Raw genomic sequence first — 14,229 nt, forward strand, 5'->3', positions numbered from 1 at the left:
TTCCTTTCCTGAGGCTCCTCAGCTTCTCAGGAGGAGAAAATCCTAGCAAAGGATTTTCATAAAAATGTCGTGGTGACAAGAGAGGGGTCTCTGCTGGCAGGCAGGTCAACAAGCCCCAGGTACAGAGATCAGGAAGTGATTTCTACCCCAGTGCACCCCAAGGCAGAGCCAAACTGGTCCAGTGAGGCCTGAACAGGGTCAGTTTCTGGTTATACTTCAGGCAGTAACTGATCTTCTAAGAGTTCCACTTAGGTTACCTGTATCAAAGAAAACTTCTGAGGATTATTAGCTTGTCCCAGTGTCTTGGCACACTGAAAGAAAAGTTTTAAATAAAGTAACTCCAGAGAATACAGTTCTGGGTAACATGTTGGTATTTGAGGCTCCCTAATCTAGATGTAGGATTTCTTAACATGTGGGTCAGCTACGAAATATGCACAGGTATCTCCTGCCATATGCTGTTACCATCTGTGTCTTCTTTCTCCCTGCCAGTGGCACAATTCCAGGGAAGGTTAACTCCATGACAAGCAGTCCCTACCTGAACTGTAAAACTGAGTCACCAGCACAGCCCAATGAGGACTGGAAAAGGCAGAATATGTTACAAAGTTTAAATTGTGGTTTAGGACTTCAGGATATATTCTTTTCTAGAGAACATTTAATATTTAGCATGGGCTTAAAATCTCTCTCATCTTTCTATTATCTTTCACCAGGAAATGAGTTTGAATTATCAATGTTTTAACTATTCCAATAATTAATGTCCTTAAGGATTATCCAAAGATCCCAAGTGGCCTCTATACCTATCCCTCTCTTACTTTGCAGGTGACATGATACATGCCCTACAAGTGTGCTGTTTCTCAGAGGTAACAGTTCCTTTTGTCAGCAGCAGAGGAAGGCTACAACTCTTTCCACTGAAGTCGAATGCTACAGAACTCTACTGCCTTTATGCCAGCTTTGCAAGAGAAACAAGGGAAGGCTCTAGAGAAGACACAGGGCTTTTCTTTGTTTCTGTAGGTGCTAATTAAATACATGCCAATACACATGTTGCAGCTTGTTTTATACACCTAATATACATCTATATGACTTCTGCCAGTTGCTATATGCTCATGTGTTTCAGATTAACTTAATGTTTATAGTTAATAGATCACTTCTTAAACATACAAAAAGGTAAATAACACTAAGCCAAATTAATAAAGTTCTTGCACAACAATCATGGGGCCATCATACAAAAACTCCTGTATATATATTTTTAGAACAGAAGCCTTGAGAAAATCCTACTTGTACAGCTTTCAAGACATTCCAGGGCATTTTCCTCAGTCTAAATCAAGTTTCTAAGTGAGGGCAGGCTTTATGGCTTTCAAATTTAAGGAGACAAACTGGTATCATTAGAGATCACCATGCAGCCAAAGATGAATCACATCATCAGACATAACTCCCCGAAAATGTATAAGTATTGAAGAAACGACATCACAAGCCTGTTGGAATCAATTATTTATTCTGCATTTATACTCAAAATACAAATACGATCGCTTAAATGCTGAACACACTAAGTTAAACCCACTATTAAAACAGACTTTGACTTTCACAGGCACGACTTGAGTGGCTTCTCTAGAATTAGGGCTATTTTTACAACAGTGAACCTCCTAGGTTAAACAACCAGACCACACCATCATGTTCTGGCTACTTATGATTACTGGAGGAATTATATATGCTGGGTTTTTTATAAGTTCATCATGTTTCACATTTATAAATTCATCAAATTTGAGATCAGGGCCTGTGCATAGAATATCCCTCTGAAGTACTAATCCACCTCCCAGCCAGATTTGGTAAAGTACTTTGACTGCCTCTAAATTGGGGTTAACCCCAGGTCTGCATCTTCTGCACATCACAGGCAAGATTCAATGCTGGAGGTTTTAGATGAGGAACAGAACCCAAACATGAAAATTACCTTTTCTTCAGTCATCTTTCCCATACACATACAAAGCACCTAGTTAAAGTGCCAAAATGTAAAGTGCCACACTGCCCAAATCTCTAAAAAAGTTTAAAAAAAATTGTTAGCCATTTAAAAATAATTTTGATGTTTCTATATACATGCTATTGGTCTAGCAAAACCACATCTCTGCTATTCCTGGGCAATTTTTTCAGAAGTCACTTCTGGATAACTATACTCCTAAGTGATAGAAATCTATACTAAGCATTTACTCTGTCCCCCATTTCTTCTGCATAAGCAAAACAAAGGTTCCTGTACTTTGTCCTTGCCACTGCATTCGTGTTTTAGACCTCTTGGCTCCACCTAGATTGTCCAGTAACTCAGGAGGAGAATGCAACAGTGGGAGAAGAGGCTCTGATATTGTGGCTTTCTTGGTTCTGATGTACAGTTCTTCCTCCTCCATCTATAGCTATATAAAAATAATATGAATTTCAGGTTCAGATAAATACATTTGAAATTGGACATCTTTCCAGTTCTGTATTAATCAGTAGCTGAAATTTTTATTAGAAGTATCAATATACAAAAATACACTAGCAATTTTCTTATTTTAGCTCAAGTTCTTTCTTCAGCTGCTCTGTGCTTCACCAACTTGTCTCTACTGAAAGCCGAAAAAGCCATTTCACTGAAGACTAAATATGGATAGATACTGTACATGTGTCAGAGCCACTAAAATGGGTGTTTGGAACAATTACTTTTCTGTGCCTGGTGTTGTACAAACATCCTCCTGTAAGTGTCTTGTGCTCCTTCTGACCCGTTTGTCCAGCACTGAAGTGCCTCTGTGCAGATTTAAACTCAGCAATATTTTTCCCTACATACATCTGTATCACAACCCCTCCATTAGTCAGTCCCAGCAGCTCTAAAAAGAGAAGACATGAATATGCAGATTCACTGCACATGTAATCTTTGTAACTGGGAAGAAAAAATAGGATACACTTCAAACTGTTTGCTCTACAATTATGTCATCATTCATCCCACAGAGCAGCACTGCCAGAGATTTCATAATTGCCTCTGTACCAGTACTAGAAAGGAGAGGATTCTGGCAGCAATTCCTTGGTGTCCTTGGCGGTAGAAGATCACGCTGTGAGACTGCAGTACTTTGGCAGACAAAAGGAAGGTAGGAAAAAAATGGGAAGAATAATCAAGGGGTTTAAAGGGAAATGCAGAATACACAAAACCTAAAAAGGAGTTAACATTTTCTGCCCTTGAAGACACCCAAGGCTGTTTCATGCATTGTTTTTAACAGTCTTAAATAGTACTAAATACCTTTAAACATGAAGCAGGTGGAAGAAGACCCCACTATATATGGTATTATGTTTTTCCTACCTCTTTGATTGAGCAATGAGAAGCTCCTCACTATTCCAAGTTCAGTTACAGTAGCCAGTGTCAAAAAAGCCAATATAACTGGGGACTTTCATCTGAATTTTTGGTTTTTTGAGAGTCCATTACCTGTCCCTGGATTGTTGTATACAACTCCACAATATCAGGGATCCAAGATACCTTCCCAAACTTCTACACAGCTAAACTTGCCACTGCGAGCACTGGCAAAACATGGGGATAACTACAGCGTCACCTGAGCAAATTACATACACCAACATCAAAGGCTTAACATCAGATTATGAAGAGAATTCATGTTCCTAGCAGGGAGGGAGTTATTTTTTAAATGCCACTGCTATGTATCTGTCAAAATCACAGATTCAGTCTGCTGAATATCCTGGAAATTTGCATCTTAAAAAAAGACCCTGTATCCTTTAGCAGACCTCAGCAATTCTGCATCTTGAGCTTTGGCCTTCGGTTGCTCATGTTTTAAGATGTTAATTTATTGCAAAGATCAATCTAGGGGAAGTAACACAGAGCACTCCACAGCACCAGAACACTGGCAAGTCTGTGCTGTTGTGGCTACAGCAACACCTATCCCTGAAGCAAACGAGTGGCTCTTTCTGCTGCTTTTGTAATTCTAGGGTTTACAGTTAAAGAAACATACACAGAAAGAAACCCCCCCCCAAAAAACCCAACCAAATTAAATCCCCACACACACTATTACATGCATATCTAAGTAAAAAACTCCTTAGAAGTACAGGGTATCACTAAAGATCCATTGGAGGTTTGCTATTTTGACAATTGTGTGATTAAAAGCCCACCAAAAAAATCTCTGGAAAAACACCTGATGACCAAAATGAGCTTTGGATCAGCTGCAAGGGCATTTCTTTATGTACTGAGACTGTTATATACAACAGTAAATAAGTTTCAGTTACAACATCAAAGAAATGCCAATAATGAACACATATTTTTGATCTCAAGTACAAATAGCTTTCTTATGAATAGTATAATTTAACAACTTAGCTACATAATATCCATATGATAAATCAAAGCAAATTTTTAAAACAAATTACAGATGCAGCTGAACAAACTTTAAAAAATAAATTAAAATTGAGGTAAATATAAATATATATATATATATATATTACAAAATTACATCTTCAATGAGATGCTGCCCATACAGCAACCTGAACCATCAAAATCCTGAGCACCTGGCTCCCAAAACTGCATGAGCTCACACTGCATTTTTCAAGCCCACACACACATCTTGTGCTTTCTGGAAGCAACAAGAGGAAGCTGGCAGTTTAGAGATTCAGGCTATTCCACACAAAGCTGCAGAGTGCTGAGCAGCAAAAAGCACCTCGCACTGTGCACTGGAAATGTATGCCAATTATCACATCAAAAAGCACTTGCTAAAGTTGTTTGGATCCTCAAAACAAAGGTCCGGTAGTCATTTGGGAAGAGTGTTACCTCAATTTACTAGGTAACCTATGCTAAGCTAAACAACATAATCTGATAGCAAGGAATGCACTGGCTTTTAAGTCACTGTTTGTCTACGCTTTGAGTGCCTTTTTGAGGTCAGAGTAGAAATTGGCCAGGGTACTAGACATGGCAGTGTCTACTGCAGACTGGGGTAGCATCCCTCGCAGTTCAGTCTGGATGTAGCCTGTCAAAAGACTGTGGCCAGGAGAGTCTTTGAGAGGGACGCAGAACCAACCGCAAGGGTGATTGAATCCACGGACAAAGTTTGGTCTCACCTCTCCGTAGTCCAGGCTTATACCTATCAAGGAAAATAAAACAAACAAACAAAAAGGGAAATGAATTTGAAAGAGGTTTAAAAAAACAACTAACATGCAGTAAATTTAAAATATATAAGCTTCTGGTTGGGGAATTTAGTAGTAGTGACAAGAACACTATGAGTTTCTGGGTATTTTCATGCATGGAATTTGCTGTTCATCCAAACTCTGAGACAGACAGGAGAGCATGATAAGCAAAAAGTCAAATGTTAAAAGAGGACATTCCTCCCATTTACAAGTAAGCTGTTACTCATCCCACTTTGCTCTAAAGACCTGAGCTTAAGGACTCAACTCGTCTCTAACACTCCTGCCCCACACCTGACATAAGTGAAACCTGGCAGAAAGAAATGGTTCATGGGTAAACTAGTAACTTGTACACTTCTTCAAACATGTAAAATGTTAAAACACCTTTAAATTTGTTAAAACACCTTGAATTTATCTTTTGAAGACCATATTTTTGAATGTTTAGACCATTTTTTGAATGTTTACTACTACTAAATCTGAATCAAATCTTAAGCCAAGCAACTGTTGCAAAATAAGAATTTACCAGAGGCAGGTAGTGGCTTACCACATGTTAGAAGCCCATCTTCATAGCTTGTAGTGTAAGAGAAATCAACAAACTCCCTTGGTGCTATGATGTTCCAGAGCTGGCCAGCAGTTGTATAGCGCATCACACAGCAGTTCTTGTTGAGTGACAGAATTATAAGGGCAAAAAAAAAAATATATATCTTAGTATAATGAATACAGGGAAATGTAATGCTTGCAGGCAGCTAATGTCACAAAGGTCACAGCCTCTGTCAACTACACTGGAAACTCAGTGAGGTCTGAACGGCTGTGCCATTCTCAACCTAAAAGCTGGAAGTTTTAAGGACTTGTGGTATACAACTGAGAGTTGTGGAAGCAGAGACTATCTGGCACCACAAAGATTTAAAAATCTAAAGCTAGAGAACTTTGGCATGCCTGACAAATGAAAGCCACATGGCTCTTACATCGCCAAAGAGCACTTGGGAAGTCAAAAAGGACCATGAACAAACTTTAAGAGGAATCTATCGAATATTTTTAATCCACTAAGTGAAAAATAAAATGGAACACGAACAATTCCTCAAAACAGGCTTTCTCATAATACAGTAGAGTCTGTATAAATTTTATACAGACTAAATACCTTGTCATATAAATCTTCCTTCAGAGACAGAGCAAAAGACAATCTATGTTCAAGCCAGGTGTCCAGATGAGGGTTTTGTATTCATACTGAATGTCTGCATTAACCAAAGAAAGACTACTGGCTGTTCTGTAACCAGCTTCAAACCTACCTTTCTTTTATCAAGTCCTGACCCTCAGTATGAACTATTTTGTGTGTCAGCACAAAGCCATGCTACGCAAGTCAGCCCTTCAGGAAGAGGAGGAGGTTGCAGCTTCCATATGTGTGAACTACTACTATTGTTTGCTGTGGAAGTGAAGAAAGCAAGCTGTATGAAATGGCTTTGGCATACATAGTATCATAGCGTAGCCCTCTGTATACAAATTTTATCAGAGGCTAACAGTCCAAGAGAATTGTGACTGACTCCTTTATTTTTAGCATTAATGGAAAGATTAACTTCAAGCTTCGGAACAGGACTGTGCTGCTAGAGAGCCTGATCTGTGGTCACAACAGAGCATGTATGCACAATGCTGCTAATGCATGCAAAAAAGAAGGCTGAGAAAGATTCATGTCTGTTGGAATTGCTCTGCTCTACAAGAACATTAAAGCCATTAATGTTAAATTCATGTGTTCATCAATACACATTTCCTTCAAGAATCTAAACAAGTCTTCACCTCTTCAAATGTTTCCATGATGTCCATTGAAGTCATTAGGCTGTCCCAGTCTAGCCTGTAAGGTCCAGGGCGAATATGATCCACTATTCTGTTAGTAACATCTTCCACCACTCCTTGAGCTTTGTAGCTAGAAAAACGTGATTACATTTAGTAAGAAATTCTTTATATTCCAATCATTTTCAACAGTACACTAACATTAACACCTTGGTACCGGGAAGTACGGTCAGTGGACAATTGCATCAGAGAAACAGTACAGGAAAATACCTATGGGTGCATCTATTCTTCTCTGCAAGAAATTTTCTTCTGAAAAAAATTGTCTTTTTTTATACAGTTAGTATTTTATAAATGGCAATTCCTTCCTTGGATAAAAATTATCCTGTTTATTTCTCTAACAACTTTAACAGTTTGTCATTTTACTCCTATTGCTTGGCTAGCAAGAGAGTTCACCACAAGTAAGTAAACCTAAAGTAAAAAGGAGATCAGGAATACAATGGGAAAAACAATTTTCATAAAGCAGAAGTAAGAGGATGCTGGAGATTGAAATGCTATGGTTTATGGCTTGAGCAGTTTTATGAAGGACTTTTGCCCATTATAGCAAAACTGTGTAACAAAAGCTGCGCAGAAGCACCCTCAGTGGGCCTCCTGAGGCCCTGGACTGTAAATTGATTTGAGATAAGATAAAGTGACTCAGGTCTGGGCTGAGGGAGAAAAATACTTTCACAGGATCTAACCTACCACCTTTAGGGTGGAGGCCACAGTCCCAGGCTTATCTGCTGTCAGGCTGGAAGAAAAGACCCTCCCACCAAAAGGGGGAGGAGAAGACGTTTTGGGTTCATGGCGAAAAAGCCTCTGCTCAGAGGTAGTGAAAGCCCAACATCTGCTCTGCACACCACAGCTGCACGTGATGCACAACGACGTAACAGATCCAGAGTCATGCAAGAGACAGTGTCAAACTTGCCCCCCTCAGAGGAGGCACCTGGGCATTCCCACCTGCCCAAACCTACATTAATCCATGGGATTCTACACTTTTGGATGGGGGACCCTCACCACCAAGAAGACTAGACTGAGGGGAGCAATGAGACATCATTGCGACCCATAGAGGGGTAACATGTTTCTACTTAACCTAACTCTGTCACTCTCCCTGTCCCCCCAAACACACTCCCCATCTTTCTATTTCTTTTTTTCTTTTTCTTTGCCTCTTTTACTAATAAATAAAATGTATCAATTTTGCAGTATCAACATCTAGCCTTGTTTGATTTTAATCAAGTCTTGGGAATATTCGAATGCTTTTGGGTTCATTCTGCTTTATTCACAGAGAGTTCTCTATTCCTCTGTGATTCGAGCAGATCATAACACAGGAGTAGAACCGAGCTAATGAGAACCAAGCTATCGAGTCCAAGGGCTGACTGAGCCGTCACCCAGCGACCCTTCAGGACTACTGAACCCAGTCTTGATTCTGAGCTTTACAGGACATCATTTCTGGGCAGATGCTGTTGCCACTTCAGCTAATGGGAGTCCTGTAGTGTGTTTCACAGACTTCACTGTTGTTCTAGACACCATGCAATGCTAAAGTATCAAACTGAAAAAAACAGAAACAAATTGTACAGCCACAATAGGTAACCCATTTAGCTTCCCCTCTGGAGGATCTGTGTAGCTGAGGACTGTAATTTCTAAATTCTACACAACACATCTGTGGAACATTAAAAATGTATTTCTTGTGCAGGCAAACTTACAGGTATCCACTGAATTCCTCTGATGGTTTACGCCACACGGTTGCATCTTTCTGAAATAAAAGACACAATGTTAATTGTCACTTGGATACAATTGCAAGAAGTCCAGAAAATGTTTCAATTTCCTTGAAAAAAGCAGACAACTTTATAATTAGCATGGTTCACCTGGGTACCACTGCACAATTTTCTTCAGGCATCTTTTACTTGTAATTTTCTATTTTTTTAAAAAAATGAGAAAATTTGCTTTCTCAGAGTGAAATGCTAGAAGTCTGTGCAGAAGCAGGGTTTGATAGGCCAAGTCAGTTGACTGTGAAAACACACAGAATAATGGAGCAACATTAGCAGGGAAAGCCTTCCAATTGCAAGGCCACTGGAAAGCCAACAGCCAGATGTTACTCAGACAGGAAGACCACACTACTTCTGCTTGCACTCCTGTAACACAAGTTACAGAAGCATGCATGAGGAGCAGACCAGAGAGTCCAACTACCTTTCTCTCCTAGGTGCCTGACTAGAAGAGTCTTGCAAGCAGTAGTCTATTTATTTTAAAGCTATGCAGAGAAAATAGAGAAACCAGCATCTTCTGATTTTTACGTAACTATGACATGGACCGTTTGTACAAAATGTCCAAACTTTGGTGCTGAAAAGAGAACCATATGGCACCACTTTATCTGGAATCATGATTATATAAGCACAAAGGATCAAATGTCCTAAAGAACAGTACTGTTAAGTACCACATCCAGAATAATTTAAGGTACTCTGGGACACAACACATCTCCTTGTGGTAGGTAAAGCTTTGAATTTCTTTTACGTGGCACAATATCAAAACGGAGAAAAGGGAGGGAGGAAAGAAAGGATAGAGGAAGGAAAGGCTGGAGAGAGGGGTAAAATCTGAGGATTTGGAACACAAGGATGCGGGTAACTTTTTAAAGGAATACAGTGGTACTTAATATAACACAGAAATAGAGAACATTTAGTAGAGTAGAGGTGGTATAGGTGTATTGCAAGAGTGAAAGGCTTGGATGCTCCATTCCTCTCTCTCCAGACAGCAAATTTATTAATTTAGCAAATAATCAAGTTACATTTCGATCAGTTGCCTCTGTCTTATCAATGTCTGCTCATGATGGAAGAAAAAATAAAAGCACTACTCAAACCACTGCAACAAAAAGACAAAGACAGAAATTTGTATTGCTACACTTCTACTTTCTGTGGAGGACAGCACTAAAAAGTATTCACCCAGCCTAGAACTGATGCACAAGCAAAGGCTATTTAGCTTGTTGAAGCACAACTCAAAAAACCCACGCAGCTCAAAAGAAGAGGATGCAAATTGCCTGGAGAAAGCAGGAAATGTACTCTCTTTTAGGGAAGGAAACGTAGGATCATGTATGGTCTCTAAAGAACAACAGAAAGGTGAAACAGTATGAGAGGAAGCCTTGAGAATTATCTCATTTCTAAGAGGAAGACATTTGAAAGCTGAAGCATGATGAACTATTTATTGACAAGAGATCCCAGATGCCAGCAGGCTGTCTCTGCTTTGCTGGAAGTACACGTGAGCCTCTTGCAACACTATTAATGCTGATTACTTCACATTTTGTTGTAAGTCAAGCCTATAATCCTACCCAGGTTCTTCCGTGAGACACACCCCTGAAAATGGGTCGAAGAAATGACAGAGGATGCCTGAGAACAGGGAAAACACATCCTGCCAATCTAAAGATATTCTAGAGGGATGGTCTCACAGCGTCTGTCAGTTTTAAGTCCTGCAGGGCGCGGCCAAGTGTTTCTCAGCCGTGTGGCACGGCACAGTGGGCTCTTTCCGCCGCATCGGTGGCCCACAGCTTCCTGTGGAGCAGAACTGGGAAGCCGCCCAGAGCACTCACGGTTTTCTTCGCCACCCGCCACTCGCCGTCTCCGATGCTGTGGTAGCGAACAAGCGTGTTCCGCAGCTTCGAGGCCAGGGGCGCGGGATTGGGCAGGGGATCCATTTGCTTCCCTCCTGCGCGAAGATGCCTAATCACACAGACACAGAGCAGAACAAGGCACGGAGTCAGGGATGCCAGCAGCAGCGCGGATCTTCCAAAGACGAACGCAGGATGCGGAAAATACCGCCGCGCGCACACACGCACATCTCCCAGCCGGGTTCGGGGGGCAGAGAGCGGCTGCCAGTGGCTCAGGCCGAAGGTCAGGGGCTCAGGCCGAGGGCCAGCAGCCGGCAGCCGCCACCCCAGCCCCGTCCCGTGCTCCGCGGGACAGGCGCCCTCCCCTCACGGCAGCGCCGCCGCCCCGGCCGCGCTCACCCGCTGCCCGCCCGACAGCGCGCGATACCGACAGCCAATCAAAACGCGACCGCCCAACCGGCGCAGCCAATGGTGGTGCGGTCCGCCGGGCGCGGGGGCGGAGGGACCGCCCCTACGCGTCACGCGATCTCGCGTGTGTCGCGACCGTGACGTCATGATCGAGGGGCGGAGCCTTGGGCCGGTTTGGGAATGGCGGGGGTGGCGTGAGGGAGGGCGGGGGAGGAGTGGGACCCGCGCCGGGCCCTGGCACCTGCGAGGACAGCGCGGCTCCGCCTCGCTGGGACAGCGCCAGAGCTGCTCGGCTCACGCGTGTCTGGCAGTGTCGCTTTGTACTGATGAGTCACAGAATCAGCTGAATAGAAAGGGACGCATCAGGATCATCGAGTCCCACCTCCTGTCCTGCACAGGACACTTCCAGAGTCACAAAGTGCCTGTGAGCATTGTCCAAACGCTTCTTGCGCTCGGCCAGGCTGGTGCTGTGACTGCTGCCCTTGGGAGCCTGTTCCAGTGTCTAAACACCCTCTGGGGCAAGGTGATTTTTACCTGATACCCAGCCTAAACCTCCTCTGACACAACTTCAGGCCATTCCCTTGGGTCCTGTCACTGTGCACCCCAGAGAAGAGATCAGGGTCTGCCCCTGCTTTTTCCCTCAGGAGGAAGCTGCAGACTCCAATTAGGTCTCCTCTCAGTCTCCTCCCAGTCTCCTCCAGGCTAAATAGACCAAGTGTCCTCAGCCACTCCTCACAAGGCTTCTCCTCAAGGCCCTTCACCAGCTCTGTGTCCCTTCTTTGGACACTGTCTAGTAGCTTTAGATCTTTTTTTACATTGTAGTCTCCCAAACTGCTCCCAGCACTCAGGGTGAGGCCACCCCAGCCCAGAGCAGTGGGACAATCCCCTTCCTTGCCCAGCTGGGGATGCTGGGCCCGATGCCCCCAGGACAGGGATGTCCCTCCTGGCTGCCAGGGCACTGCTGGCTCATGTTCAACTTGCCATGACCAGGATCTCCAGGTCCCTCTCTGTGATGCTGCTCTCCAGCCTCTCATTCCCCAATCTTTCCATACATCCAGGGTTGCCCCATCCCAGGTGCGGAGTCCGGCATGTTTCCTTGTTGAACTGCACACGGTTGGTGATTGCCCAACTCTTTGATTCGTCGAGGTCTCTGCAGGGCCTTCCTGCCTTTGAGGGAGTCAACAGCTCTTCCCTCTCTTGTATCATCTGCAAATTTGCTGAGTCTCCCTTCCAGTCTGTGTGCAGGTTGTTTATGAAGATGTTGAAGAGCGCAGGGCTGAGGATGGAGCCCTGCGGAACCCTGCTAGTGACAGGTCACCAGTTTGATGTCACCCCAGTCACTGTAACCCTTTGTGCCTGACTGGTGAGCCAGTTGCTCTCTCGTTATATGGCATGTTTATTCAGGTGTTCAAAAGCTCAATTACTTGTACGTAGAATGGCCTTGTTAAGGTTTAGGAATCAATGTGCTTCATTGTCACGACTCAGGGGGAGATTCAATGCTCACACCTAGAGGGAGGTTAACAATGCCTAGAGAAGAAGAATGTACTGTTGCAAAATGTGGGAGATGTAAAAAATTTTTAAGAAGGGATGTTCTTTAATGTATTACCTTTTTATACTTTCAACAACAAGAAAGATTTAATCCCTGAAACAGAAAGCAGCCAACAAGCTCTAAGTGATGTCCAGGTGTTAAAAAAACCAAACTACTTTTTGGCAGAATTGCCTTATTAAGGTTTAGGGCTTGGCAGGCTTCAGTGATCTCAGACCTATGGAGGTTTGCAAAGCTTGGAGAGAAGGATGTACCACTGATGGTGGACACAAAGAGTGCAGAATTTACAAGCCTCAAGGATATCTGGCAGAATCCCCAAGAAAAGGAAGAAACTAATAAAGGAACTCAGCAATTGCACTGAATCAGGTATTATCAATTTCTCGATTTCTGGGCCTCAAACTGCACCCTCCCCTCTCCTCCCAGTCGTGGCAGGCCCTCCTGAAGTGGTTTTGTGTCAGGAAAGAGATATTCACTGGACTTTTTTGGTCTTCAGGTTCTTGTTTATTGCTATCTAAAGTTTTTCACACTGTCCACACCAGGTTCAGTGCACTGGAAAAGCCCTGCAAAAATGGCTGACAATCTCTTGTTACAAGGTCTTTTAAGACTAAACTATCCAATTAAGAACTGACACCTAGATTATTTTCCCTTTTAACCCAATAACTGATCCCTGGAAGCCCGCAATGCAGACTTTTCTGTCCAATTACAGAATACCACCCAAACCCAGGAAGAAGAAGGAAGAAGAAGCATGAAGAAGGAACTTGGGACAACACCCTCTGTCCTCCATCTTACTTCCATCCACAACATACTAAAAATTCCAAAACCTAAATTTCTCGGCCAAGTGACATACCTACACTACACTCTGTAATCTCTTTCACACTTTTGTGGATTCTAGTCTGTCTTGAAGTCTCAGAAGTTTTCTCCATGAATAAGGGTCAAAGTCAGTGCTTCCCTGGGGGTCAGGACTCCTCAGAGCAGACAGAGAAATATTCCCAGTGCTCTGGGTTTCCACAAGGTATGACTGGGTAAAAAGTAATTCCAGCAGCAGGAGATGCAACCACTGACCCAAAAGTAAAGAAAGACTGAGCATGCAGACTAATTAACATAAGAAGAGAGTGACTCACTTAACCTACAGAAGATAGGCTACTAATTAATAAAAGAACTATGCGACTTGTAGCCAATGAACATTAATTCCTGTTTTTGCTAAAATGTATAAATAGTAAAGAGTTCTGGGAGTCGTGGTGCTGGCTTTGCAGATTTTCCACCAAGCCCCCATTGCTGCACAGGTCTGTAAATAAATCAAGTATCTCTATTCTGTGCATGGATCGACCTCCTGCACACCAGGTGCAAGAACATATTTGGGGACAACAGGGCTTCTTTACAGTGGCCATATAAAGGTTTACACAGGGCTGCAGCTTTCCAGAGTCCTGTGTATTTACTGTTCAGCTGAAGCATGTGCTGTAAGTGCCAATGTGTTGGGCAGGAGCAGTGAAGGAAGACTCCCTGGGTCAGCATCTCCAGGTAGCTGTTAGCTGTGGCTTTTGTCACAGCACCTGAAACTGAAAACAACATGTTTGTCCAGCCACAAAGAGCTTAAGGTGCTGCAGAGCATGGTGAGTGAGACATTGAGGTGAGAAAGCCTAAGACTCTCCTGTTCCAGTCAGCAGTGCTTGCAACACAACTCAGCAAGATGCTGAGGAAGTGTTGAAGTTCCGCTTTGCTCTGTAAAGCAGCAAGCAGACTGGAT

At 43.0% G+C, this 14,229-nt stretch overlaps 1 protein-coding gene across 3 annotated transcripts; it reads right to left on the minus strand.

Moving 5' to 3' along the window:
• Positions 1-1,472: 1,472 nt before the first annotated feature.
• On the minus strand, positions 1,473-11,017 carry STARD4 (StAR related lipid transfer domain containing 4). Of its 3 annotated transcripts, none has more exons than XM_038123946.1 (6): positions 10,931-11,017; positions 10,514-10,643; positions 8,643-8,692; positions 6,910-7,036; positions 5,666-5,780; positions 1,473-5,081 (listed from the first exon to the last, which is right to left on the minus strand). In XM_038123946.1, exons 2-6 carry the CDS (start codon positions 10,616-10,618, stop codon positions 4,855-4,857), a joined length of 624 nt encoding a protein of 207 aa, XP_037979874.1. In that variant the 5' UTR covers positions 10,619-10,643; positions 10,931-11,017; the 3' UTR covers positions 1,473-4,854. The 3 variants fall into 3 exon arrangements, with proteins under 3 accessions (XP_037979874.1, XP_037979873.1, XP_037979876.1); XM_038123945.1 differs by lacking the exon at positions 10,931-11,017 and adding an exon at positions 10,760-10,921; XM_038123948.1 differs by lacking the exon at positions 10,931-11,017 and having other exon boundaries at positions 10,514-10,891.
• Between the last annotated feature and the right edge of the window lie 3,212 nt (positions 11,018-14,229).

The sequence above is a fragment of the Motacilla alba genome, chromosome Z (genome assembly GCF_015832195.1).
Source record: "Motacilla alba alba isolate MOTALB_02 chromosome Z, Motacilla_alba_V1.0_pri, whole genome shotgun sequence".
Classification (NCBI taxonomy): domain Eukaryota; kingdom Metazoa; phylum Chordata; class Aves; order Passeriformes; family Motacillidae; genus Motacilla; species Motacilla alba.

Excerpts from the sequence above, each read along its gene's own strand:
- STARD4 (XM_038123945.1), bottom strand. Across the intron at positions 5,781-6,909 it reads TCATGGAAACATTTGAAGAG|AACTGCTGTGTGATGCGCTA; the intron begins GTGAAGACTTGT and ends TCACTCAACAAG. Across the intron at positions 5,082-5,665 it reads AGATGGGCTTCTAACATGTG|GTATAAGCCTGGACTACGGA; the intron begins GTAAGCCACTAC and ends TTTCCTTGATAG.